General features: G+C 36.1%; 1 protein-coding gene across 7 annotated transcripts in view; it reads left to right on the forward strand.

Annotated features, from left to right (window-relative positions):
- The window catches only part of ATAD2B (ATPase family AAA domain containing 2B), a 79,289-nt gene that overhangs the window by 28,554 nt on the left and 30,051 nt on the right, over window positions 1-20,684 (forward strand). For 6 of the 7 annotated variants that reach the window (XM_075144966.1, XM_075144963.1, XM_075144968.1 and 3 more), the window contains 12 exons: window positions 285-396; window positions 1,157-1,272; window positions 2,057-2,231; window positions 3,030-3,118; window positions 4,125-4,284; window positions 5,246-5,336; window positions 10,992-11,303; window positions 15,099-15,231; window positions 16,980-17,166; window positions 17,816-18,001; window positions 18,662-18,797; window positions 19,107-19,303. In XM_075144966.1, coding sequence (XP_075001067.1) covers window positions 285-396; window positions 1,157-1,272; window positions 2,057-2,231; window positions 3,030-3,118; window positions 4,125-4,284; window positions 5,246-5,336; window positions 10,992-11,303; window positions 15,099-15,231; window positions 16,980-17,166; window positions 17,816-18,001; window positions 18,662-18,797; window positions 19,107-19,303 — 1,894 coding nt within the window. The remainder of the gene's footprint in view (window positions 1-284; window positions 397-1,156; window positions 1,273-2,056; window positions 2,232-3,029; window positions 3,119-4,124; window positions 4,285-5,245; window positions 5,337-10,991; window positions 11,304-15,098; window positions 15,232-16,979; window positions 17,167-17,815; window positions 18,002-18,661; window positions 18,798-19,106; window positions 19,304-20,684) is intronic. The other variant, XM_075144964.1, reaches the window with a different exon arrangement.

Genomic DNA, 20,684 nt, shown 5'->3' on the forward strand with positions numbered 1-20,684 from the left:
TCAGCGTTGTTTCTTCTGTGTTTAATCAAAATAGTCTGTCCAGCCTAGTTCTCCAGATTGAAATATCTGTATAGATGCGTAAAACTATCTTTATATTTAAGGCACTTCCAGATATAAAAGAATAATTACCACAATAAAAAAGTTAGTTTTGATTACTTTATCAATCCAGGAAGGTCATCTCTTCAGGTAGTAGAAGGCATTTAATCTCTTGGTTCTTCCCACTCCAGTGAAATGATCAAAACAGAACAGTATTTATTTGGTGGGGTTTTTTTGTTGTTGAACAGGTGCCTGCCTTTAAACTTTAGAGCAGAAGACTTAGCTAGTGGAATCCTGCGAGAACGTGTGAAAGTTGGGGCAAGTTTGGCTGATGTTGACCCTATGATTGTTGATAAATCGGTAGGTTTTGTTAAAACTTCTTATTTTCCTTCCCCCAATTATGCATAAGCAGAATTCACCACAGCCTCTCCTTGGAGTTGAAGTAAAGTCATAGTAAGCTTACTGATCTTTTTTGATTTTTTCCAAAACTGTTGTCTGTTTATTCCTTTGGGCTACAAAGCACTTGCTTTTGGCCTGTAGTAATCAACAGGCTGCATACATATCATAAATAAACCAAAATATCAGTTGCCAAACTATATTTCTTTGTTTACAGTCAGTTTGTGATTACTTGTAATAGTAGAAACTGGGATATGCTCAGCAGTGCAGAAAACAGCAGTACTGACCACCCGGTTTGATTAGCTCAGTGCTAGCCATGTAGGTCCTGTGCCTATTCAGAAACAATGATGCACATTAGCTTATGGTGTGTGTTGCGCAGAAGCTGCTGAATTATTACTAGGGCTGAACCATTGTCTAGAAGCACATTGATTATATTCATGTTATGCTGTGCCTGAGCTTAAAAATGCTCTCAGACCCAGGCTGGATCTCTGTAGATCCAGGCATCCTTGGCACAGTTAACTTGTGAAACAGATAAACCTCATGGGGGTAACCAAGAGTTGACTTTCTCAACTTTTTTACACTTTCAAAATTCAGGGAACTCCTGTTGATCAATGCAATGTAGTTTGCAATTTGTTTTCAAATATGTTATTTTATAAGTAAAGGTACTTTTGTGGAAAGCTGTTGCAATATATGCTTTTTATGTTTTGTTTTTTTTTTTCCTAAGGTGCGTTTTGATAGTATAGGGGGATTGAGCCATCATATCCTTGCACTTAAGGAAATGGTAGTGTTTCCTCTTCTCTATCCAGAAATATTTGAAAAATTCAAAATTCAACCACCAAGGTAGGTGTATTTACTCTTATTGTTGTATTTTTATTTTATTAAGCTTTGAAGAATGCTTCACTTGAAAACACATAGGAGATTGATTCTTTCCCTGAAGTGTTTACAGTTCAAATAGACTTACATGTTTGCTACTCCACTTGTCTATAGAATGTAAAAAGCGGGATGAAGAGTTTCAAAAATCTAGTTTATTTTTCTTGTGGTAAAAACGTAAACTGATTTGGTCAAAGAAAGAATTCTCAAGTATTCTATTAAGTAGTACCTTGCCTTTTTTCCCATTATGTTATCAAATATTTTACTAAACCAAGCTAAATGCTGATGTTTCTTTTATAGAAGTAATCTCAATAATGTTATATTATGGTTTTAGTATTTTTTAATCAGGCATCTCGGTGTGTGATTTAAATGGGTATACACATAATCTAAGTAAATTGAAAATTTGGGGATATTTTTGTCACTTAAAGGAAGTATGTCTCTCCAAAGAACTAACAAAAGCTGACTCAAGTATTACCTAAGATTTAATATTTGAGGAGGTATTTAACTAGTGTAAAACAATCCTTTGGGAGCTTAATATGCCGTTGATTAATGTTCTCTACAAAGCAAAGATTTACTAATTTGAAAGCATAAAAAAACCTTAGATTTTATGAAGTCATGTTGAATACACTAAATAATAATACTAGAACTTAAGTCTTTCTTCTCCAGGCTCCCTGTCTTCATTATAAAATTTGACTTGGAGTTTTTCAGGAGACATAAAATAAGTTTGTGACTGTGTTGATCCATTTATCTTCAGGGGCTGTTTATTCTATGGTCCTCCTGGAACAGGTAAAACCTTGGTAGCTAGAGCTCTAGCTAATGAATGCAGTCAAGGAGACAAAAAGGTGGCTTTCTTTATGAGGAAAGGAGCAGACTGTCTCAGTAAGTGGGTTGGTGAATCTGAACGTCAGCTTCGACTTCTTTTTGATCAGGTTAGAAGACAATACATATTTTTCATATAATTTCTCTCTATGTTGGGTTTTTTTGTGTTCTAGGCAGCCAAAATTATTTGCAATTGAAACTAAATATCTGTTAAGTTTCCATAGATCGGGCAGGATTTGTTCAAATTACATATTTAGATGAAGAAATAGAGGAATGCTGAGAACAGTTTTTCTTGCTCTGAAAACTGAGAGGAAGAAGTCTCTCAACTTGTCCGTTAATGAAGCAGAAAAAGTAGTCTGAGTAAAAATTGATAAAAATATTTAAATCAGCAAGTTTGAATTTGGCTGGCATGTTCAAGATAAATGCTGTGTAGAGGAGGATGCAGGATTACATCTGCTGTGTGTCTGTTTTAGTATCCTTATTTGACTTGGAAAATGATGGACAGAAGAGAGCATCACATAAAGCAGTGAAATGTGGTTGCTCAAACAAAAGCTGTTTTCAGACACAGATGTCTAAACAAACAGGTTGTGAGCAGATGAGATACTGTTTTCTGTAACTGAGTATAAGGTGTCTCAGTTTGTCTTGAATCTCTCCAACACACAGTAAAACTGATACACTGGTGCCATCTTGCTTATTCAAAGGAGAATGCAGTCTTTTTTGCTTTGAAACAGTACTGTAGTTGAAAATTCAGTTTTATTTTCAGTCTGTACACTTCTTAACAAAAGTGTATGTGCTAGTTTAGCATGTTAATGCTTTGTAATAAAAACAAACTGTTTTCTATGTTGATGGATAAATTACGAATTAACAGTGAATTCAAATTATATTTTTTTTTTTTTTTTGCATACCAGGCATACTTGATGAGACCCTCTATAATCTTTTTTGATGAAATAGATGGCTTGGCTCCAGTTCGTTCAAGTAGACAAGATCAGATTCACAGGTAGTATTTCTCATATGCTACCATTATCTTGGTATATGCTACATTATCTTGGTAAACTCTTAAGTGTAATTTTACTCAGTTCCCAAGAAAGGTTTTTGCTTTTGTGTAAGCCCACTTACACTAGAAAGGACAGATTGTTGAGGTTTTTTGATGTTGAAAGTCATCTTCTCAGTTCTTCAGACAGGCTGTAATTTGCTGGGAATCGAGTTGTAGTGGAGATTACCCTTCAGCCACCTTTATTAAGTTCAAGATTTCCACAGCCTTCCCTGGTTTTGTACTGTAAACAGATTGTCTGTTACCAGCCCAATAGAATAAACAGTTGAAAAACATTTTATTCTAAAATGATGAATTTTATGCTCTATGAATGAACTGGACACCTCTGCCCTGTTTGATTCTGGATGGAGTGATGTGCAAACTTGTCTTGAGTTGCTATTGTGTCTTTTTTTTAAAACATATTTTTACAACAGTTTACTGCTGGCTGAAATTTTTCCTGGCTGCCTTCAATCTCAGTTTTGCTGCACTTTTTATGGCAACGCACTTGTATCTTTCATGTTATAGGTGGTGGCATTTGTGTGTACATCTCCCTCCACTCGACAGGAGGGAAATTTTGGGGCCAGCAGATTAGGAGGTTATGGGAACATGTGGCTTTGTCTTGATGTACCTTTCTTCTGCCTGGTGCTACAGTTGCTCTAAACAGGATGATGCACACATTGTTAATGGAAGAGAACTTTTCAGAGCTGCAATAAATGGCTTCCTGAGCTCACATTCTCCAAAACTTTTAAGGGAGGAGATTTGAATTTGATGTAATTCTTACTGGAGTCATGATACTAAGGTGTAATACAGATTATATCAAAAGGTTCCTTCTTGCTTTGAGACTTGAAACAGTTTTGGAACTGTTTTTTTAACTTGGCTTTTTTTCTTCGAAAATATGAATGTTGCAGTTGAAAAAGTAAAAATTCTTGCAGTGTTCCCTATACCTTTTTTTTTTTTGAAAACTCTCTTTTAGCTCAATAGTGTCTACTCTTCTTGCCCTCATGGATGGACTGGATAATAGAGGTGAAATAGTGGTAATTGGTGCTACAAACAGACTGGATTCTATAGATCCTGCACTCAGGAGACCTGGTCGCTTTGACAGGGAATTTCTTTTCAACTTGCCTGATCAAAAGGTAAAACTTACAAAGGAGATTTATGAATAAACATTTCTAGTGTATTAAACATTTGAATGCCTGACAACCAAGCTTATGAAATAAAAATATATATACTTACTTTGTAAGAATGTTTAATTTTAGGAAGACATTTTTAGTAAAAACATATTGTATACATAAAGTTGTATTGAACTTCAAATCTTCAGAATATAGTTAAAACTAAACAGGTGAATTGTTTGCATTAAACTGAATTGCTTATCTGAAAACTGTGGTTTTGTATGGATTTATATAACGAGTCCTAACTATTTGGGGTTTTGGAAGTTATGGTAAAAGAAAATAGCTTTGTTATCGTGTAGGCTGCTAAGCACATAAAAATTGTACATGCAAAGCCAGACATTATTATATTGGCAACAGGAACATTTCAGTTCCTTGTTCTAGACTTATATAAACTCAGCCATAATATTTCATGAATTTATACTTAAAATTAAATTTACTTTGCATATTGATTGGTGTATTTGGATTCTATAGAATTTTAAAATGAAATAGTTTTGGAATTCATGTGTATGTACTATGCTACTCAGCAATAAATTAATTGGTGAGGCATTTGACAGTAGAAGCTGCTAATCATAGATGCAGCAATTAAAAATTAAATTATAAAATTATGGTAATTCCTAATAGAACATGAGTTTTGATCATTTCATGTATAATAATGTTGTTGATTAAACAGCGATTAACATGTGTAATTGGTATACTGAAAAAATTACTGCTTATATATGAAATCAAAAAAGAAGGGAAAACCTTTGCTCTTGAGAGACTTTTGAGTGCTAAGTTCTCTTTTATGTGTCTCAGTGACATGTCAAAAACAGGTAAAACAATTTTATATTCACATGAATAAATACTATTTTTGTCTAAAATATTATGACATGGATTTGGCTTGCTAATTTTGATCTTTTTTTTTTTTTCCCCGTTTTTTTAAAATCAGGCACGAAAGCACATTTTACAAATTCATACCAGGGATTGGAACCCCAAATTGTCAGATCCTTTCTTAGGCGAACTAGCTGAAAAATGTGTTGGTGAGTGTTATGATGTTAGTACTTTTACTATAGATGCTTTCTCTTCTGTGTAAAACTTTGAAACTATGTTAAATGTTTTTTTATTATTTTATTATTTTTACCTTTCTAAACTTCCGTACTTTCAACAACATTATTTTTTTGTAATAATAAAATATGCTTCTGTCGTGCTGAAACACGAAATGAGTGGCTAGTAGTCGTTTGAAAATACAATCATGTTTCCTTTCTGTAATATCACTGTCCTTATATAGGATGCATACCCTCAAAGAGAAGCAAAATGGAGTGGGAATTGGAATCTTTAGGTAGACTTCCCATTAAAATAGTATATTACAGAATAGATAGGGAGACTTGGGGATTTTTGTCTGTCTACTTGTGGAGGGAAACAAAAATCATTACTTGGGGTTTTTTTGTGGTGGGTTTTTTTTTCCTTTTTTTTTTTTCTTCCCTTAATTTTTACTGACTGGCATGCTATCCTCTGACAGAAATCCAACAAACTAACCAGCCTTTCTAAAGATGAATTTTTTTCCAGATTGCTAGCAGAACAACCCCAAAGTGTAGATATAGGCAGGGGGGAAAAAAAGCACCACACCATGAGTACATTAAATATACCTTTGGAGTGCCCAAAGACCTGCTGTACTGAATGGAGGATGGTTGTTCAAGATAAACCTGCTGCTTAAAAGCTAATCAGAAACAAACCCAAATATTTTTATAGTGAATTTAACAGAGGAAATGACCCTAAAACACACATCACAATCTCTTCTCAACAATTTGTCATGCAAAGATACATCCTCTGTCAGTCATCTGCTTGGACGAGCACTGAAGTTCTCAGAAAAAGGAGAGTCTCAAATATCTCTGCATTGGAATCCATCATCAGAGAAATAAGAACTTTAAATTGAACATCAGTCCATTCAGTCAGCTACAGTACATCCGAATTATCCTCTTCATCCACAGGGACATCTATCATCGAAGCAGCATCCCTCCGCTTTTGATGCACAAAGACCTCAACATCTTCTGGTGAGGAGAAAACATAACTATCCAGCAAACTCCAGTTTAAGCTTTGCCGGGTATAAGACAGCATGTGCCAAACCCATTTCATGTAAATTCTGCTTGATTTGTGCAAAGACGTGGTGCTGCTTAGTGGGAGAGAGGGGAATAGATGGGATAAAACCCAGTTGTTTCTTTGAAAATTAACCATATTTTTACGTTGAGAACACAATTATGTATTTTAAAATTTGAGACCATAGGGAAAGCCGTTTGTAGGTTTGATTGGAAGATGTTCTTTGTGCCCAGTAAAGCCTGTCAGTTCTGTGGAAAAGTCAGCTAACAAAAAGAAATACCCTTTTCTGTTTTCTTTGGCTTTCCTACTGTCCAACTACTGTGCACTTGATTGTCTCCATTCTGTATCTTGGAATTTATATGTTAACCATACATCCAAGATTAAAACCTTTTGACTATTACAAGGACTTTTTAAAACAGCTGAAGTAAGACTGGTTTATCTTCTTCGTCTTGAGATTGCCTCATCATTTCTGTAAGTGAAATCTGCAGCAACTAATTATTTAAACAGACTTTCCAAATTCTTTGTGGCCATTGCAAATCGGACTCATTGGCACGCTTGTCACATATACTGGTCTGCTATTTCCTCTTGTGTGCAGGTTTTCTTTAAAAACAACCAACCAACCAACGCCCCCCTCCCCAAAACAACACCCCCTTTTGCCCAAGTAAAAGCTGCCTAGACTCAACAGGCTTTTTGCACAGCATGGTTTATACCTCTCTCCAGTTCAGCAAACTTGGCAACACTTAACTACAAGCGTGTGGATCCTAATGAAGAAAACTGCTGAAATACTACCAAAATAAATGACTTTGAGGAAGCAGGTGTATGTGCAACTCAGAACTTTTTAAGATCCACAGGTGTAATTATAAAGAAATTAGAAGGGAAGAGCCCCAGGACTTGCAAAAAATAGGTTATTTCCTGAGGGTTGATTTTTGTCCCAGGTGTTATGGATTACATACCTTTTAGGAGATTTCTATGTATGTGAGAATAAAAGAACCCACTCCACTGAATGGGTGCATGACTGCAATGTGTGTGAGACAAAGTGAAGCAGCTTGGGGGGAGCATGAAATTGCTCAGAAGACCACACACTGATGTCTTATTAGTACCTTCCATGAACACAAGTAATTATTATAGTTTTTCTCCTTACTGGAGACGGGCCCCAGATATCCTGAACTCTATAAATCCTTTCCTATCTCTTGTGCTTTACTACATTGTTCTGAATGATAACTTTCTGTGGGTAGAGAGACTGTTACCTATTAACTCAAGTCTTGTAGGAAACAAAACATATTAGCAACCGAAAAAGTGTGAATTCCTCCATCTGTCATCTTGCAGATGAATCTTTTTACAATGTAATAAGGGTCATTTAAATAATGTTAAATAGAATTGTAAAGAAGCAAACCATCACACTCAAGAAGCTTGTTAAAAATACTCTTATTCTGTGCTTATTACTGCAGGAGCATTTTGTGGCAAAATGGCATTTTGTTAGATTTTTCTTTCCCATGCTAATGTAATGATGGAGGGGGAAGTTTTGGCATTAGTGTTCATGTTTTTCACAATTTTTTTTAAAAAACGTAGTTATTTTTCATTTCTGTCATCATGCTGAGTTGTTCGCTAACTCCCTTTCCCTGCAGTCCATTTTAGGCATTGTAGGCAGTTGCATGACAAAAATTGGAAGAAGCAGTCAAGATTGTTCACCTAAACGTTTCACCCAGTTCAGTAGCAGTTTGTTGTAGGTTTTTGGGGTGGATGTTAGGCAGAAGAAATTTTAAAGAGGACATAATTTCTGTACAGTAGGGGTGGAAGAGTATGGCTTTAAAATTTCAGTGATCAAAGTGCATTCTTTGAAAACCTACATGGGAATCTACTCATTTGCTGTCCTGCTCTTTGAAAGTTGTAATTTGAAAATGTTTAGCAGAGTGTGGTGGTGATGAGTAGAACAAAATGGGCTACCTGACAAGAATACTTCTTTTGTGCTAAGTTAAGGTGTGCCAGTACATGTTGCCTGCCAAATTGAACATCCTTCGTGAGATGCTTCAAAAATGGAAGTAAATGCACCGAACCTTGGTTTTATATTATAGTGTCAATTTGGGCAAAAATGAATTCTGGTTATTTACTGTTGGCATGATACATTTTATTTTGTTTTGACAATACTTTACTCATGTTTTTCTTCCTTTTAGTCAGTGTGCATGTACTTCTGAGAAATAAAATGCTTTTTAATGTTTCACAGGATACAAGATTTTTGCAGTTTTCCTGTCACTGAAATGGATGTACAGTATGCACAAGAGAGTCCCTCAAAAAGAGACACCAATTATTAGTCTTCAAATGTAATTGCTCCTGAGAAATGAAAAGTAGAAATGGAGACTAATTGTGTATCTGATCACCTGAGAATTTAATTTTAAAAATAGGCTACAGGCTATTATTTCCTAATTTTGCAATTCTTTGGAGATGTACAAGCGGTGATTAAAATGACTGTTAGAAAGTGATATTACAGCATTTATTAATAGAAAAATGGGAAAGGATATAGCTCCTGAGCTGCTGAATCTTTTGTCACAAAGGTACTAAACTAGTTGTTAAGGTGATATGCATTCAGGGTGCTATATATCTCTAGCACATCTTTGATTTAAGCTTTGGTTTAGTGCCCCCGAAAACTTTTTATCCAGTATGCTTGTTAGATGAGAAGTGGACCAGTTTAAATGGGAATGTGATACCTGATATTGAAAGAATAAAGCAGAATTTAGAGGAAAAACTTTGGTTTTGATTTCTCTGATGCACCTGTAGCTATTCTGTAATGGTTGATGGAGTGTGACTGCATGGTTTTGGTTTTATGATGAGGGTTAGTTAAAAAAAAAAAGAAAAACAACCTTAGTGCTGAAAATAATTAGTTGCCTATTCATTAATATAGTGGATGTATTTGAAGATATTGCAAATGTGTATTTATTTCAAGGTAGCTCATGAATGTGAATTGCTACATACTTTTTAGATAACAGTCACAGTGTGTGCTCATCAAGTTTACACAATTATAGCTACTAACTTTTTTATAAAATTGGAAAGCTTAGTTTAAAAGTTGCAGAAGGAGTTTGATATTTATGGTGATCTTCCATCTGTTTTTTTTTTATTTTTGGTTTTTAAAAATTATTTTCAAGTAAATATGAGAAACTTGGGTGGAATTTGAAGTCTCAGCTGATTTAAGTCATCTTTATACCTGAAAAGTTGGTATCTTTTTTTATTATCCCCCCAAATTTATAGATCTGAAAAATGGGGATGGGAAATTGTCTATCTTCCGTATTAATTGCTTCCTTTTTTATTTTTCAACACTGTATATGGAATCAGCTTTATTCCTTGTTGCTGTATGGATCTTGTAAAAATATGTGTGCCAGCAGCACTGAAAGAACATCAGAGGATAGAGGGAAACAAGGCAGGCCTCAGTTTTGGGACTTGGTGCTGCCAAAAGACCGATACAAGAATAGAGTAGTAGGAAAAGTGCATATGGTGCAAGACCTGGCAGGGGGGAGGAAGTCTGGTTAAAAAAAAAGTTGATCGAGAATAATTTAACTAAGAATTGATTAATTAGCTTCTATAAACACTTCATTGCAAAACTATGAACTTTTATGTGGTAATACCTCAGTGCAATACATTTTCCTATAGCGACTATAATTCTCTAAAAGAGTTGTCCCACTGGAATAATGTTTTACATTTTTTTGAAGGGTGGAGCTGTGGTGCTACAAACTATAGTGGCATATTAATGTCTCTTGCTGAGGGATAGGAAAAATGTGAAATCTAATTTCTAGCTCTGGGGAGAAACCCCAAACCATTAGTACTGCAAAAGACAAAGAGGTATTAAGTCTTCCAGTATTTCATAATTATCAGATCTGTGTTTTTCAGTAATGATGATTAAGCAATTATAGGTAGCCACCTGTAGATATTTATGAAGCCAGGCTAAATTAAAATTCTAATGCTTTTTAATAGATTTTCTACTCTTTCAGTTATATTAGTAAAATTATGAAACTCTAAAAAGTCTGAAGCATTTCTCTTGATAGTAAAAGTTCACATTTTTCCAAAAGTCCACAGTATGCTTTTTTAACAAGAGATTTCATCTCTTCCATATTCTACTCATGAAACATTTTTCTTTATGCTGCTCATTTTCTTGTCTGTAAAAGTTTAAAGTCTGTGATGTTCTTCCGGTATAACAAAATTACTTGGTATTAAAAATCATATTCATGTAGAGATATTAAAGTAAAAAAGGAGGAGAGGGGCTAGCCTGTTAAAATTGCACACATACTTTAGACAATATTAAGGAAAAAGAAAGAGCGATGACAGACCTATAACCCTGGGCTGAAAATACACTATATATCACGCCATATAGTGAAAATGTTGGTCATTTTAATCTCAGTGTGGAATTCATTTCTTACTATATTTCAATATACCTGTGCATAATTTCTTGGTACACAACACTGTCACTGGATTATGACCTGATACCTTTTGGCAGATGCTTTGTGGACCTTGACAATTAAGTATTACTGATTGTTTTTAGCTTTAGGCATGTTTGAAATATATGTAGCACAGCAATGCTATTTCATGGAAGATATTTTTGTTTTTGTGTGCACTAGGGTACTGTGGAGCTGACATAAAAGCACTTTGCACTGAGGCTGCCTTGATTGCCCTGAGACGACGCTATCCCCAGATTTATGTGAGCAGTCAGAAACTACAGCTTGATGTTTCTTCAGTAGTTCTCAGTGCACAGGATTTTTATCATGCAATGCAGAATATTGTGCCTGCTTCCCAACGTGCCGTGACATCTTCAGGACATGCGTTATCTCCTGTGATCAGACCACTGTTGGAACGTACCTTCACTAACCTTCTTGAGGTTTTACACAAAGTGTTTCCTCATGCTGAATTTAGCCAGGGTGACAAAAGTGAAGGTATGTGGTTTGGGTATTTTTTTGCAAATGCTGTTTCAATCTGGAGGTATTTCAACTGGCTTTCTTGTATTGCTAGCCTTAAACCTGATGTGTATTTGGTTCAATGTTGTTAGTACGTAAATACAATTAGCTTGGATGTTGCATGATTATTTTTGCTGATTCAAAGTTGCTGTGGAATTTAATGAACTGACCTATATAGACCAAGATCCCATAGGTATGAGTGCCATCTGTAAAAAGGAGAACCCCCAAGTAATTTACAGTTTCAATATGAGAAATAATGGGGCATAATCAGATGGCAGAACACAAGAAAATAGTGAGATAATGTTGCTCAGCGTGTTAGGACCTGAAATTGGTGCTCCTGTCCTGAGTGTCAATTAGCAATCCTTTGCTTGTTGATGGTGCAGAAGCAGGATGCAAAGGAGTGCTGTGGGGGGCTTGCAGCTCAGCAGGTCGGACTGTGGTTAGCCAAGCTACCTGAGCCTATGTAATGGTCATCTACTGGTTAAGGAGAAAGTCCTGAGGCTTCCCTCCCCTTGAACGGGCCTGTTGCACTCCTGATCCTCTGAGTTGATTCTGCTGGCTTAGCAAGTGGAGAACTATTTGCTGTTTTGTCAAGTTAGCTTTTTGCCAAATTAGTGAGTGAAATCAACTCACTAAGGGGTCAGATGTATGCCAGAACCTTGCTGCAATGGGAGCAATGTGAGTGCATTGAGGAAGCAGGGAATAAGAAGGAATGCGACTGACTGTTTTGACTGGCAGTGAGTCAATAGGTTCTGGGTTTTTTTACCCAGCTGTTCTCTGAGACGTACTTTAATAGTTACCCTGGTCATTTCTTGGAAGTTAAGTGTTGAACAAGATATCTTGGTTTTGATACCTACTTACTCTGGCATACTATTTTCTAGTGTTCTTATCTGGGATCACTGCCCCCTTGCTGCCCTCCCCCAACTATGTAAACAGTACTTGTGGTTGTGTGTGATTAACTTGAAAATATCCCAGTCATAAAGCAAATCTGTGACAGCTGTGACTTTCTTTTCATTCTTATTCCAGAGCACGCTTTCAGACTGCAGCCCAGGCAGCTTAAGCTGATCCTGGTGCTGGCTGCTGCCGTTCCTCCAGCCCAGCTGTGCATTTTTGCTCTATCCCTTGCACTTACTTTAGTACGTCAGGCCCTTTGTTAAACCATTTTAGCCAGCAAACTCATCCAAAAATGATGTATTTTTGTCGGGTTAGTTTTCTGCTGTGGGATAGCTGGAGGTTTTAACAATTGTTGGAGTTGGCACGAGATGGGGCCTGGGAGCATGTGGTGGTGGGTAGGGGGAAGTTAGCTGGCTTGCAGCTGCGGTTAGATCATATTAGGTTCCCTCGATCGTATTAGGCTCTCGTAATGAAAGTTCTTTAAGATGCTTAAGTCTCCCTGTATACTGTTAACCTGTTGGTAATGCCCAGTTTGGAGATTGTCATTATTGTTGAAGAATTGAATTAGACGTCCCTGTCTCTGTTGTAAAGTTCTAGTTCAGAATATTTTCTTTGGTTACATTCTTTACATTCCTATTTATTTCTGCTCATTATTGCTAACAAAGTGAGTTTGGAAGCATTCATTGAGTTAAATAGTAGTTTTACTAGATAATTCTGCTGCTATGGCTACTTTTAAATGTTTGTAGAGAATTCATTTTGAAGGTATAAGAACTAAGGTTTCTTTTAAAGTTTCCTCTGTATCTGAGTTTTTCTTCCTACCCCCTTAAACTCAAGAAAATATTGAATAATAAGCTTAATCTGTTTTAAAAACAGCAAAATCCACTTTCACGTACAATGATTTTTAAATGTAAATATAGATTACACACTAGGGCTTCAGTTTTTCTTGAATTCAGAGCCAGGTATATGGCAGGTGCTTACTGGTGTGCTTACAATCTGCAAATCTAGTTTTCTACATGTCTTTGCAGTTCACTAATGATTCCTGTTTCTTGTAATTCAGTGATGCTCAAGCAAAGGATGTCACAGAGGCTTGATGCTTGGGATTAAAAGATGGGCTGCCTTTTTAAATAATTACATATTTTAGGAAGCAAAAGCTGTCCAGTGCATGGGCACAGAACATACCCTATGGGTCTACATTTGGTATAGCAAAAATTCTGCTTGTTTAGGGACTGCAGTGAGCCAAGAGTCAGGATGCCTATGGCCAGTTGATTTGAAGGCCTCTATCCTTGCCCAGAGCTAAACGTCCAGCAGTTTCTGACCTGCTTTTTCTTGCTATGGACTAGCTTTTGGCCACTGTTTGGAGTCTGCAAGCCCTTTTTTTCTTTGCCCCCTGAAGGATGAGTGTCAGGTGTGTGACTGCATCATGCCTTGCCAAGGGATGAGGCACGTCCTCATCCGATACCAGCAGAATATTATTCCTGCCCAGCCTACTCAGAATGCAGTTTCTTACATCACACAGCCAACTATGGGAAACTTTGTTGTCTCTAAACAGTTTTTACTGGGACCGTATGTCTAGATGCATAACCCTTAGATGACATCTCCGTCCAACACTTAACACTGCCTTGAAGTTGATTCCTTTGTTCCGTGGTGGTGGTTTGATCAGTGTAGCAGGACCAGTGCCATGGCTTTATGTAAATCAGGCAAATCATGTGGGTCGTATATTTGAGAATAACACTGCGATCTCTCTGTATTTCACACTTTCATTTCACAGCAGTCCATTTTTCTAAGTAGCTGTGGCCAACTTAAGCTACTGTTAGGATGTCTGGTGGTTGCCCTGAGCAGCAGCGTGCTGCAGCGACTCTGGGCTGCTCTCAGAAATGCTGCCCATCCATTGCAGAGCATTTTGTTCCTCAGGAGACCTGGCTTCTGCGCTGCTCTTACTGTACAGCTGAGTGCCTGTGACCATTTTCATCCCATCGTTGCAGGCTGATTTCTCTATGGGAATGAGAATGAGTAGCTTGCTTAGAGTACCATCAACTAAACTCCTTTCCTGGGCCACATAAAGATCTTGTAGCAGTTTATTTCCCATTATCAAATTGCAGCAGTCTACTCTTAATCCCGTTGCAGCTCTGGTAGCTAATGTGGCTGTACCTGATTTTCAGCTGTCAACTGGTTGTTTTGGTTTAGTGCCGTATTTGTATTTTTTGCAGTATCTTTTGAATGTAATCAGTCTTTTAGCATTTTGTTTCTGAATGTCTAAACCGAAAGTACTTCAGTTCATTATGCTACTATGTTAGCAAAGGAATTAACATAGATTAAGGTATAGTATATGAACATGGAATGAATTGAACTGATTTTGATAAAAAGTAATTGGATATTCTTCGGCAAATTATCAGAGGGTGGAAAACAATCGTTGATCAACATACATTATCTAGGTAGTTGTGCTGAGAATAATTTTGGAAGAAGTGTACCTGTAAAAATTTGGGCACTTAGAACAAATAAATAAGTACAAAATTCTATATTGTCTGTGGAATTACAGATTTTATAACTTTATCCTTGAAAAACCTCTAGGTGAAATAAAACCAAAGGAAGCATTTCATAACAAGTTAAACATTTGTTGTATTCATGAAGTTGTTCTGCTTGATGGTTTAAAAAAATAAATTGTAATTATGATTAGACTCCTACAATATTTAATTTGTTTTGTTTTTTGAAGTAATAAGTACTTATTATTCTGTGTTCTGATATTTAGACAGTTTTAAGTCATTTTTTCTACATTTGAAAATGTGTTACAATTTACATGAAGAAAATTGTAATGTCTTTTCTTGTTTGTTGTGCGTGTACTTAGAAGTGATAAAGTTCTAATTAATATATTTCGTGAAACAGATGTACCAAGTTTAATATTAGATGATAGTGAAGATGAGAATGCTTCATCAATTTTTGAGACGAGCTGTCCCTCAGGATCACCAAAGAAACAGTCATCAGCTGCTATACATAAACCCTACCTTCATTTTACAATGTGAGTATTTCTCTAAATGCATATAACCAGATAGATAAAACCATGGAATTCTTACATCAGGAGAGGTAACAAAGATGATCTTTTGCTTTGTGGTGGCAATGGTGTTCTGTGATAGAAACATGTAAGTGTATGGACAAGAGTTTTAGATATGTGAATGGTCTTAGGAAGGCCACATCCTAGACACAGTAATCAGAAATATTTTGCAACAGACAGGTGTCGCTTAGAAGTAAGGATGTTAACAGCAATTCTGAATTGTAACAAGCCATTTTGATTTGAAAGATTAAGAACTCAGAAGAGAGGTATGTAGGAATATTTTTGAGGGATTGTTTGCTTTTTCTTGGTCTAAAGTAGTGTTGAGCTTCAGCGTATGCACCTGTTTGGATGCATTACGTAATTAATGCATTCAGCATTTCTAACATCTTTTTTTTCATTGTTTTTCATGAAAAGTTTTGGAAAAATGGGAATTTAGAAAGTGTGTGGAATTTGGATGAGTCTTTCCTGTATGAATTGGACTGGCTGCAGTAATTAACAATAATAAACTAACATTTCTTTGTTTTGTATTAAGAGTAGTTTTAGACTACTTTATGTGATGGGTTCTGCAGGGAGTTTGCTAATTAAAGAAAATGAGATCAGGAAAACTGTTCAGTAGTAGTACTGTTTAGTAGAGCCATCTTGTGGAAAACTGCTAAAATTTTTGTGCTAAAGAGTGATACTAGAACAGCATTTACGGAAATCTAAGCTTAAAGATAAGGATTTAAGTTCAAGTAGTTTGAGGTACATAGTCAAGTATTTTTATGCCAAATTTAAGCTTTTGTTGTGAGGGTGGGAGGGGGAACTCAAAACCAAAACAACAATATATGTTGATGTGGAGGTGTGTCTAAATAAAATAATCTTGAAAGTATGTTTATTTTTGTAAATTATGTAAGCCTCCCTTAATGTATCTTTCTGAGCATTTTTGATTGCTATCTGTGTGTGTAATCTCCACCATCAGAAATAAAAAGCCAAAGGTCAGCAATGTTCATAGCAGTTACAAAATATTAAACCTGAAATAAAACCAGCCAGTCTTGTTTCACCGCCCGAGCTGATTGATACGCAAGTAAAAATGCCTTAGTGAGAGAAAATGCAAATTAATTAAACTTCCTTGTTTCATAATCAATTTTCTATAAATGTAAAAGACTGTTAATGGAAAAACCTAATGCTTCTCTCTTCACGTCTCACTCATCCCCATAACAGGGCAAAAACCCCCAAAACAAACAAACAAAAACCCCAAAATCCTTGTATGGACTCCTTAGGATATCTTCTCAACAGCAGAAACAAAAAATAAGTTTACCTGAGGCTACTGAAGAGATGCTTTGGTAGTTAGGACGCAACTAGACATAATTAAATAGGTATCTTCACTGGAAGTCCATTAAGTCTTTTTATATGATCAAGGAATTGTTTTTAAATAAACTGCATACAACAAAAGTTTTCGTGAATCTAATATGTGCATAGCTTTGCACAGATGAGTTTGAATTAAATTGTTGTGAAATCAATTAAATTGTTGTGAAATCAAAGAATATACAAAGCTCAGGTTATTGAGACTTGGAGTAGTGTTGAGGTATATTAGACTTAGTTGGGTCTTTTAAGGGTATTGTAAACTATTATCCATTACTGAAGGTCTTTTGAATTCTAAAAATATCTTCTTATATATCCATCCATTAATAACATCAGCATGTTAATTGTATTTTGTAACTGTTGTTTTGCTGCAGGTCAGCTTATCACCAGCCAACCTCTTACAGACCAAGATTACTGCTATCTGGAGAGAGAGGTTCGGGTCAGACTTCGCACCTTGCTCCAGCACTATTGCACACTCTTGAAAAATTCTCTGTACACAGGCTAGATCTGCCAGCACTTTATTCAGTCAGTGCCAAAACGCCTGAAGAATCGTGTGCACAGGTGACATTTCAGATTCTCTTGTAATTAGTTGTATCAATATAAAGGCAGCTAACTGGAATGTAACTTAAAAGTCAGGTTTTCATAGGATTCTTCTATTCTCATGTTTAAAAGAAAGGGGTCTCTAGAGGGTGATTGAGATCTCTCTGCTGACTAGTGAGAGTAACTACATTTTTAACTAGCCCCCTCAGTCACATACCTAATGTCAAGTAAGCTTAATCTGCGTATTTGGTTCCTGATTTTCATTTTATTAGCTTGTGTATGAACTGGTGTGCTGTGGTTCTAGGTTCATTTACTTAGTTTAAAATGTTTTAGGTTTCAAAACAGTTTGTGGTGGATTTTGCATGGATTGCAAACCAGTTTAATCTTCATCCTGATTGTTCAGTCTTAGCAAGTTTTTAAAACATATATGGCAAGTAGTTGTTTTGTAGTCTCCCTAGCACATTGACGTAAAATAATTGAATGATACAACTAGCAGCCACAAACACTTGTTTAGAAAGCCTTTATCATTAGATAATTTTACGTTACTGGAACATTTGTATATAAAATCCCACAAACATGAGTCATTTTCTAGTCCACAAGAATTTTATTACTCACGAGTGATAATAACAATTAGTTTCTTAGTTTAAATACCGCTGTTTCTTTTAATTAGATCTTTCGTGAAGCTCGAAGAACAGTACCAAGTATTGTTTACATGCCTCATATTGGTGATTGGTGGGAAGCTGTCAGTGAAACTGTGAGAGCTACTTTTCTAACTTTGCTGCAAGATATACCATCTTTCTCCCCTATATTTCTACTGTCTACCTCTGAGTCAATGTATAGTGAATTGCCTGAAGAGGTAAGTTTATTGTGGAAGGAGGTATTGTTAGAGAGGTATGTGCTCTTCAGAATGTTTTGATCATGTAAAAACATTGTTTTGCACTGTTAATTTTCTAACTTAATTTAAAATATGTCAAACTGAAAATATAATATTAATTAAATTTGTAATTTTCTTTAATAAGGGATGTACGTCCATATTACCGATTTTCATAATCGCCATGCTACTTTGCTGAGAAGACAAAATTGTTCATTTTGTCAATTGTTCTTTTTGACAAATTACTCCAATGTAATTAAATGCAGATTTAGTCTAAAGGCCTAACCTTTAGCTTTATATCCTCTGAGGTTAAGGATGGGGGAAGGGAGTTGCTATTTTTTCCTTCAACATTTTCTTTGATTTTTTTTTTTTTTTTCCCCTCCTGCCCATTCTCTTCTTTTCAGTGCAGAGATGTCCATTGTTAGGGTCATGGGATACTGCAAGTTTAGTTACTACAGAAAATTCAATGAGAATTACAAGTATTTGTTTTTCCTACGCTGTGTACACAGCTTTGGGTGGAGTTTACTGTCTTCTCTCCTGTGGCTAATTTTGAAAAGTTTGTGACTAGTGTTTTGGTCATTAATATGGTCATTAATCATGTTTTTTTGACTGTGGGGTCAATTTTCGTATGGCTTTTTTTTTTAGGTGAAATGTATTTTCAGAATCCAGTATGAAGAGGTTTTTTATATTCAGAGACCAAGTGAAGAAGACAGATTGCGATTTTTCAAAGGGTTAATTCTTGATGAGACAGCAATGCCCCCACCAAGAAGGAAACAGGCTGGTAAACTAAGTTATAGTAAACTCAATAATAATGTGATCTGAATGTTTTCTTTTGTGGTATTTTCCTTTTTAAAAAGGTGTGGATAAATGGCAGTTAGTGTAATTAGTATTTGACAGTGTTAATTAGTGCCCAGAATAAATTTCGTGCATTGCAGTTATCAGTTTTGGAAAATGGAGAACTGTGGTGTTAAGGATGCAGTGATAGATCGATGAGGCAGATTAAATAAATAACGAAATTTGGAGTGACATAATCCCAAGAGCCACTGTGTTGTTAATATTTCCATTGTCTGATGACTTGTTTTTTCCCTAGCTCTTCGTGCTCTCGAAGTTCTTCCTCTTGCATTGCCATGTCCTGCCCGTGAGCTGTCAGAAGCAGAAAAACAGCGAATGGAGGACCAGGAAGAGAACACATTGAGAGAGCTGCGGTTGTTTCTCAGGGATGTTACCAAGAGGCTGGCCACAGACAAACGCTTTAACATCTTCAGCAAACCGGTGGATATTGAAGAGGTCTTGTTTCAGTAATGTGCAAAAAATGAAGTCGAAACTATTAGAAAAAGAATACGAATTTAAAAAAGGAAATAGATAAGTTAATAAGAAAAATAGAAGTTTGATCCATGATCTTTCCAATCTAAAATGCTGATTTTTAGCTGGTGCATCTGTGATGCAGGGAGTTGGAGCATGTTCTTTGGCTATACCAGTGACCTTGACCTGTTGAAAAACCCTGTGCATTCCTGTCAATTTTATAACTGAATTCAGCGTTTAGAAATGCCACCACTCCTATCCCTACCAGTGCTCCTGAAATATTTGAAACCATAAATATAATTCTTTAATAAAAGCTTTTACAACATTGTAATCCTATAGGCATGCTAATGTTGGGAAAGTGATCTGTGTTCTATAATGTATTCAGCATTAATAGTATTGTTGAATAATTTCAGCAGTAATGCTTGTGGATGCCATTAATCACAGATGGTAGCACATTATAAGGCATTAACTGGTCGATTATGGAGTGTGCACACCTAACTGATGAGACAGTTCGATCTGCGTATCTATTTTCAGGTGCTGCTATATGAATAGGATTGTGTTTGGCCTGACTTTGAGATGCTGTCCCACTGCAAGCTTTGCAAGCTTGCTAATTAAGAAAACAATGCTTAATTGCTTCTGAAGAGAAACATCTCTTTTGGAAGACATTAAGAGATGAATATGGGACATTAGAAGTACAGCGTTGTAAAAAGTAGATTTGCAGTGTAAATTCCGTGCAGGATGGAACAGGCGTCTTTTATGGGCCCATGCAGCTCTCTCTTAATTTGAGCTTTGCATAGTGTTCTGTAGCTGACTGTTTTTGAAAGGCTGACAAGAGCCCTTTACCGTGGCAACTTACAGCGTGAGCATGGTCTGAGCAGTAACTTTATTTGATTTTTTTTTTTTTTTAAAAAAAAAATGAAACTGCTTGGGAGGTCCATTATTGTAGGAAACTCTTCATGCTCGTAGTAAAGGCAGTTTCTTTTTACAAAGAACTTGTGGTCTAAACTTATGTGAATAAGGGCACGTAAAGAACAAATTACCTTCCTTGTTTTGTAGATGGAGAATCGAAATGTGAATTTGTTATTTAAAGACTTGCCAAAAACCCTGCTAATATGTCACAGCACTAGAAATTAAATGTAATCTTTTTTCGTCCCACCTGGTGCATTTAAGCACAGAACTATCCGTTCCTTTTCTACAAGAGCCTGTCTGCTTGACTTTCTGAGAAAATGTGTTAAGTTCATTCCACTCCTACTTGTGTTGCAGACGATGCTGCTATGTGATAAGTCAAGGATTTTCCTGACTAATTCAGCAGCAATGTTTACAGTTTCCAGTGAAGATTCTTTCTGATGATGTGTTAACAAGAAAA

The sequence above is a fragment of the Calonectris borealis genome, chromosome 3, assembly GCF_964195595.1.
Source record: "Calonectris borealis chromosome 3, bCalBor7.hap1.2, whole genome shotgun sequence".
Classification (NCBI taxonomy): Eukaryota; Metazoa; Chordata; class Aves; order Procellariiformes; family Procellariidae; genus Calonectris; species Calonectris borealis.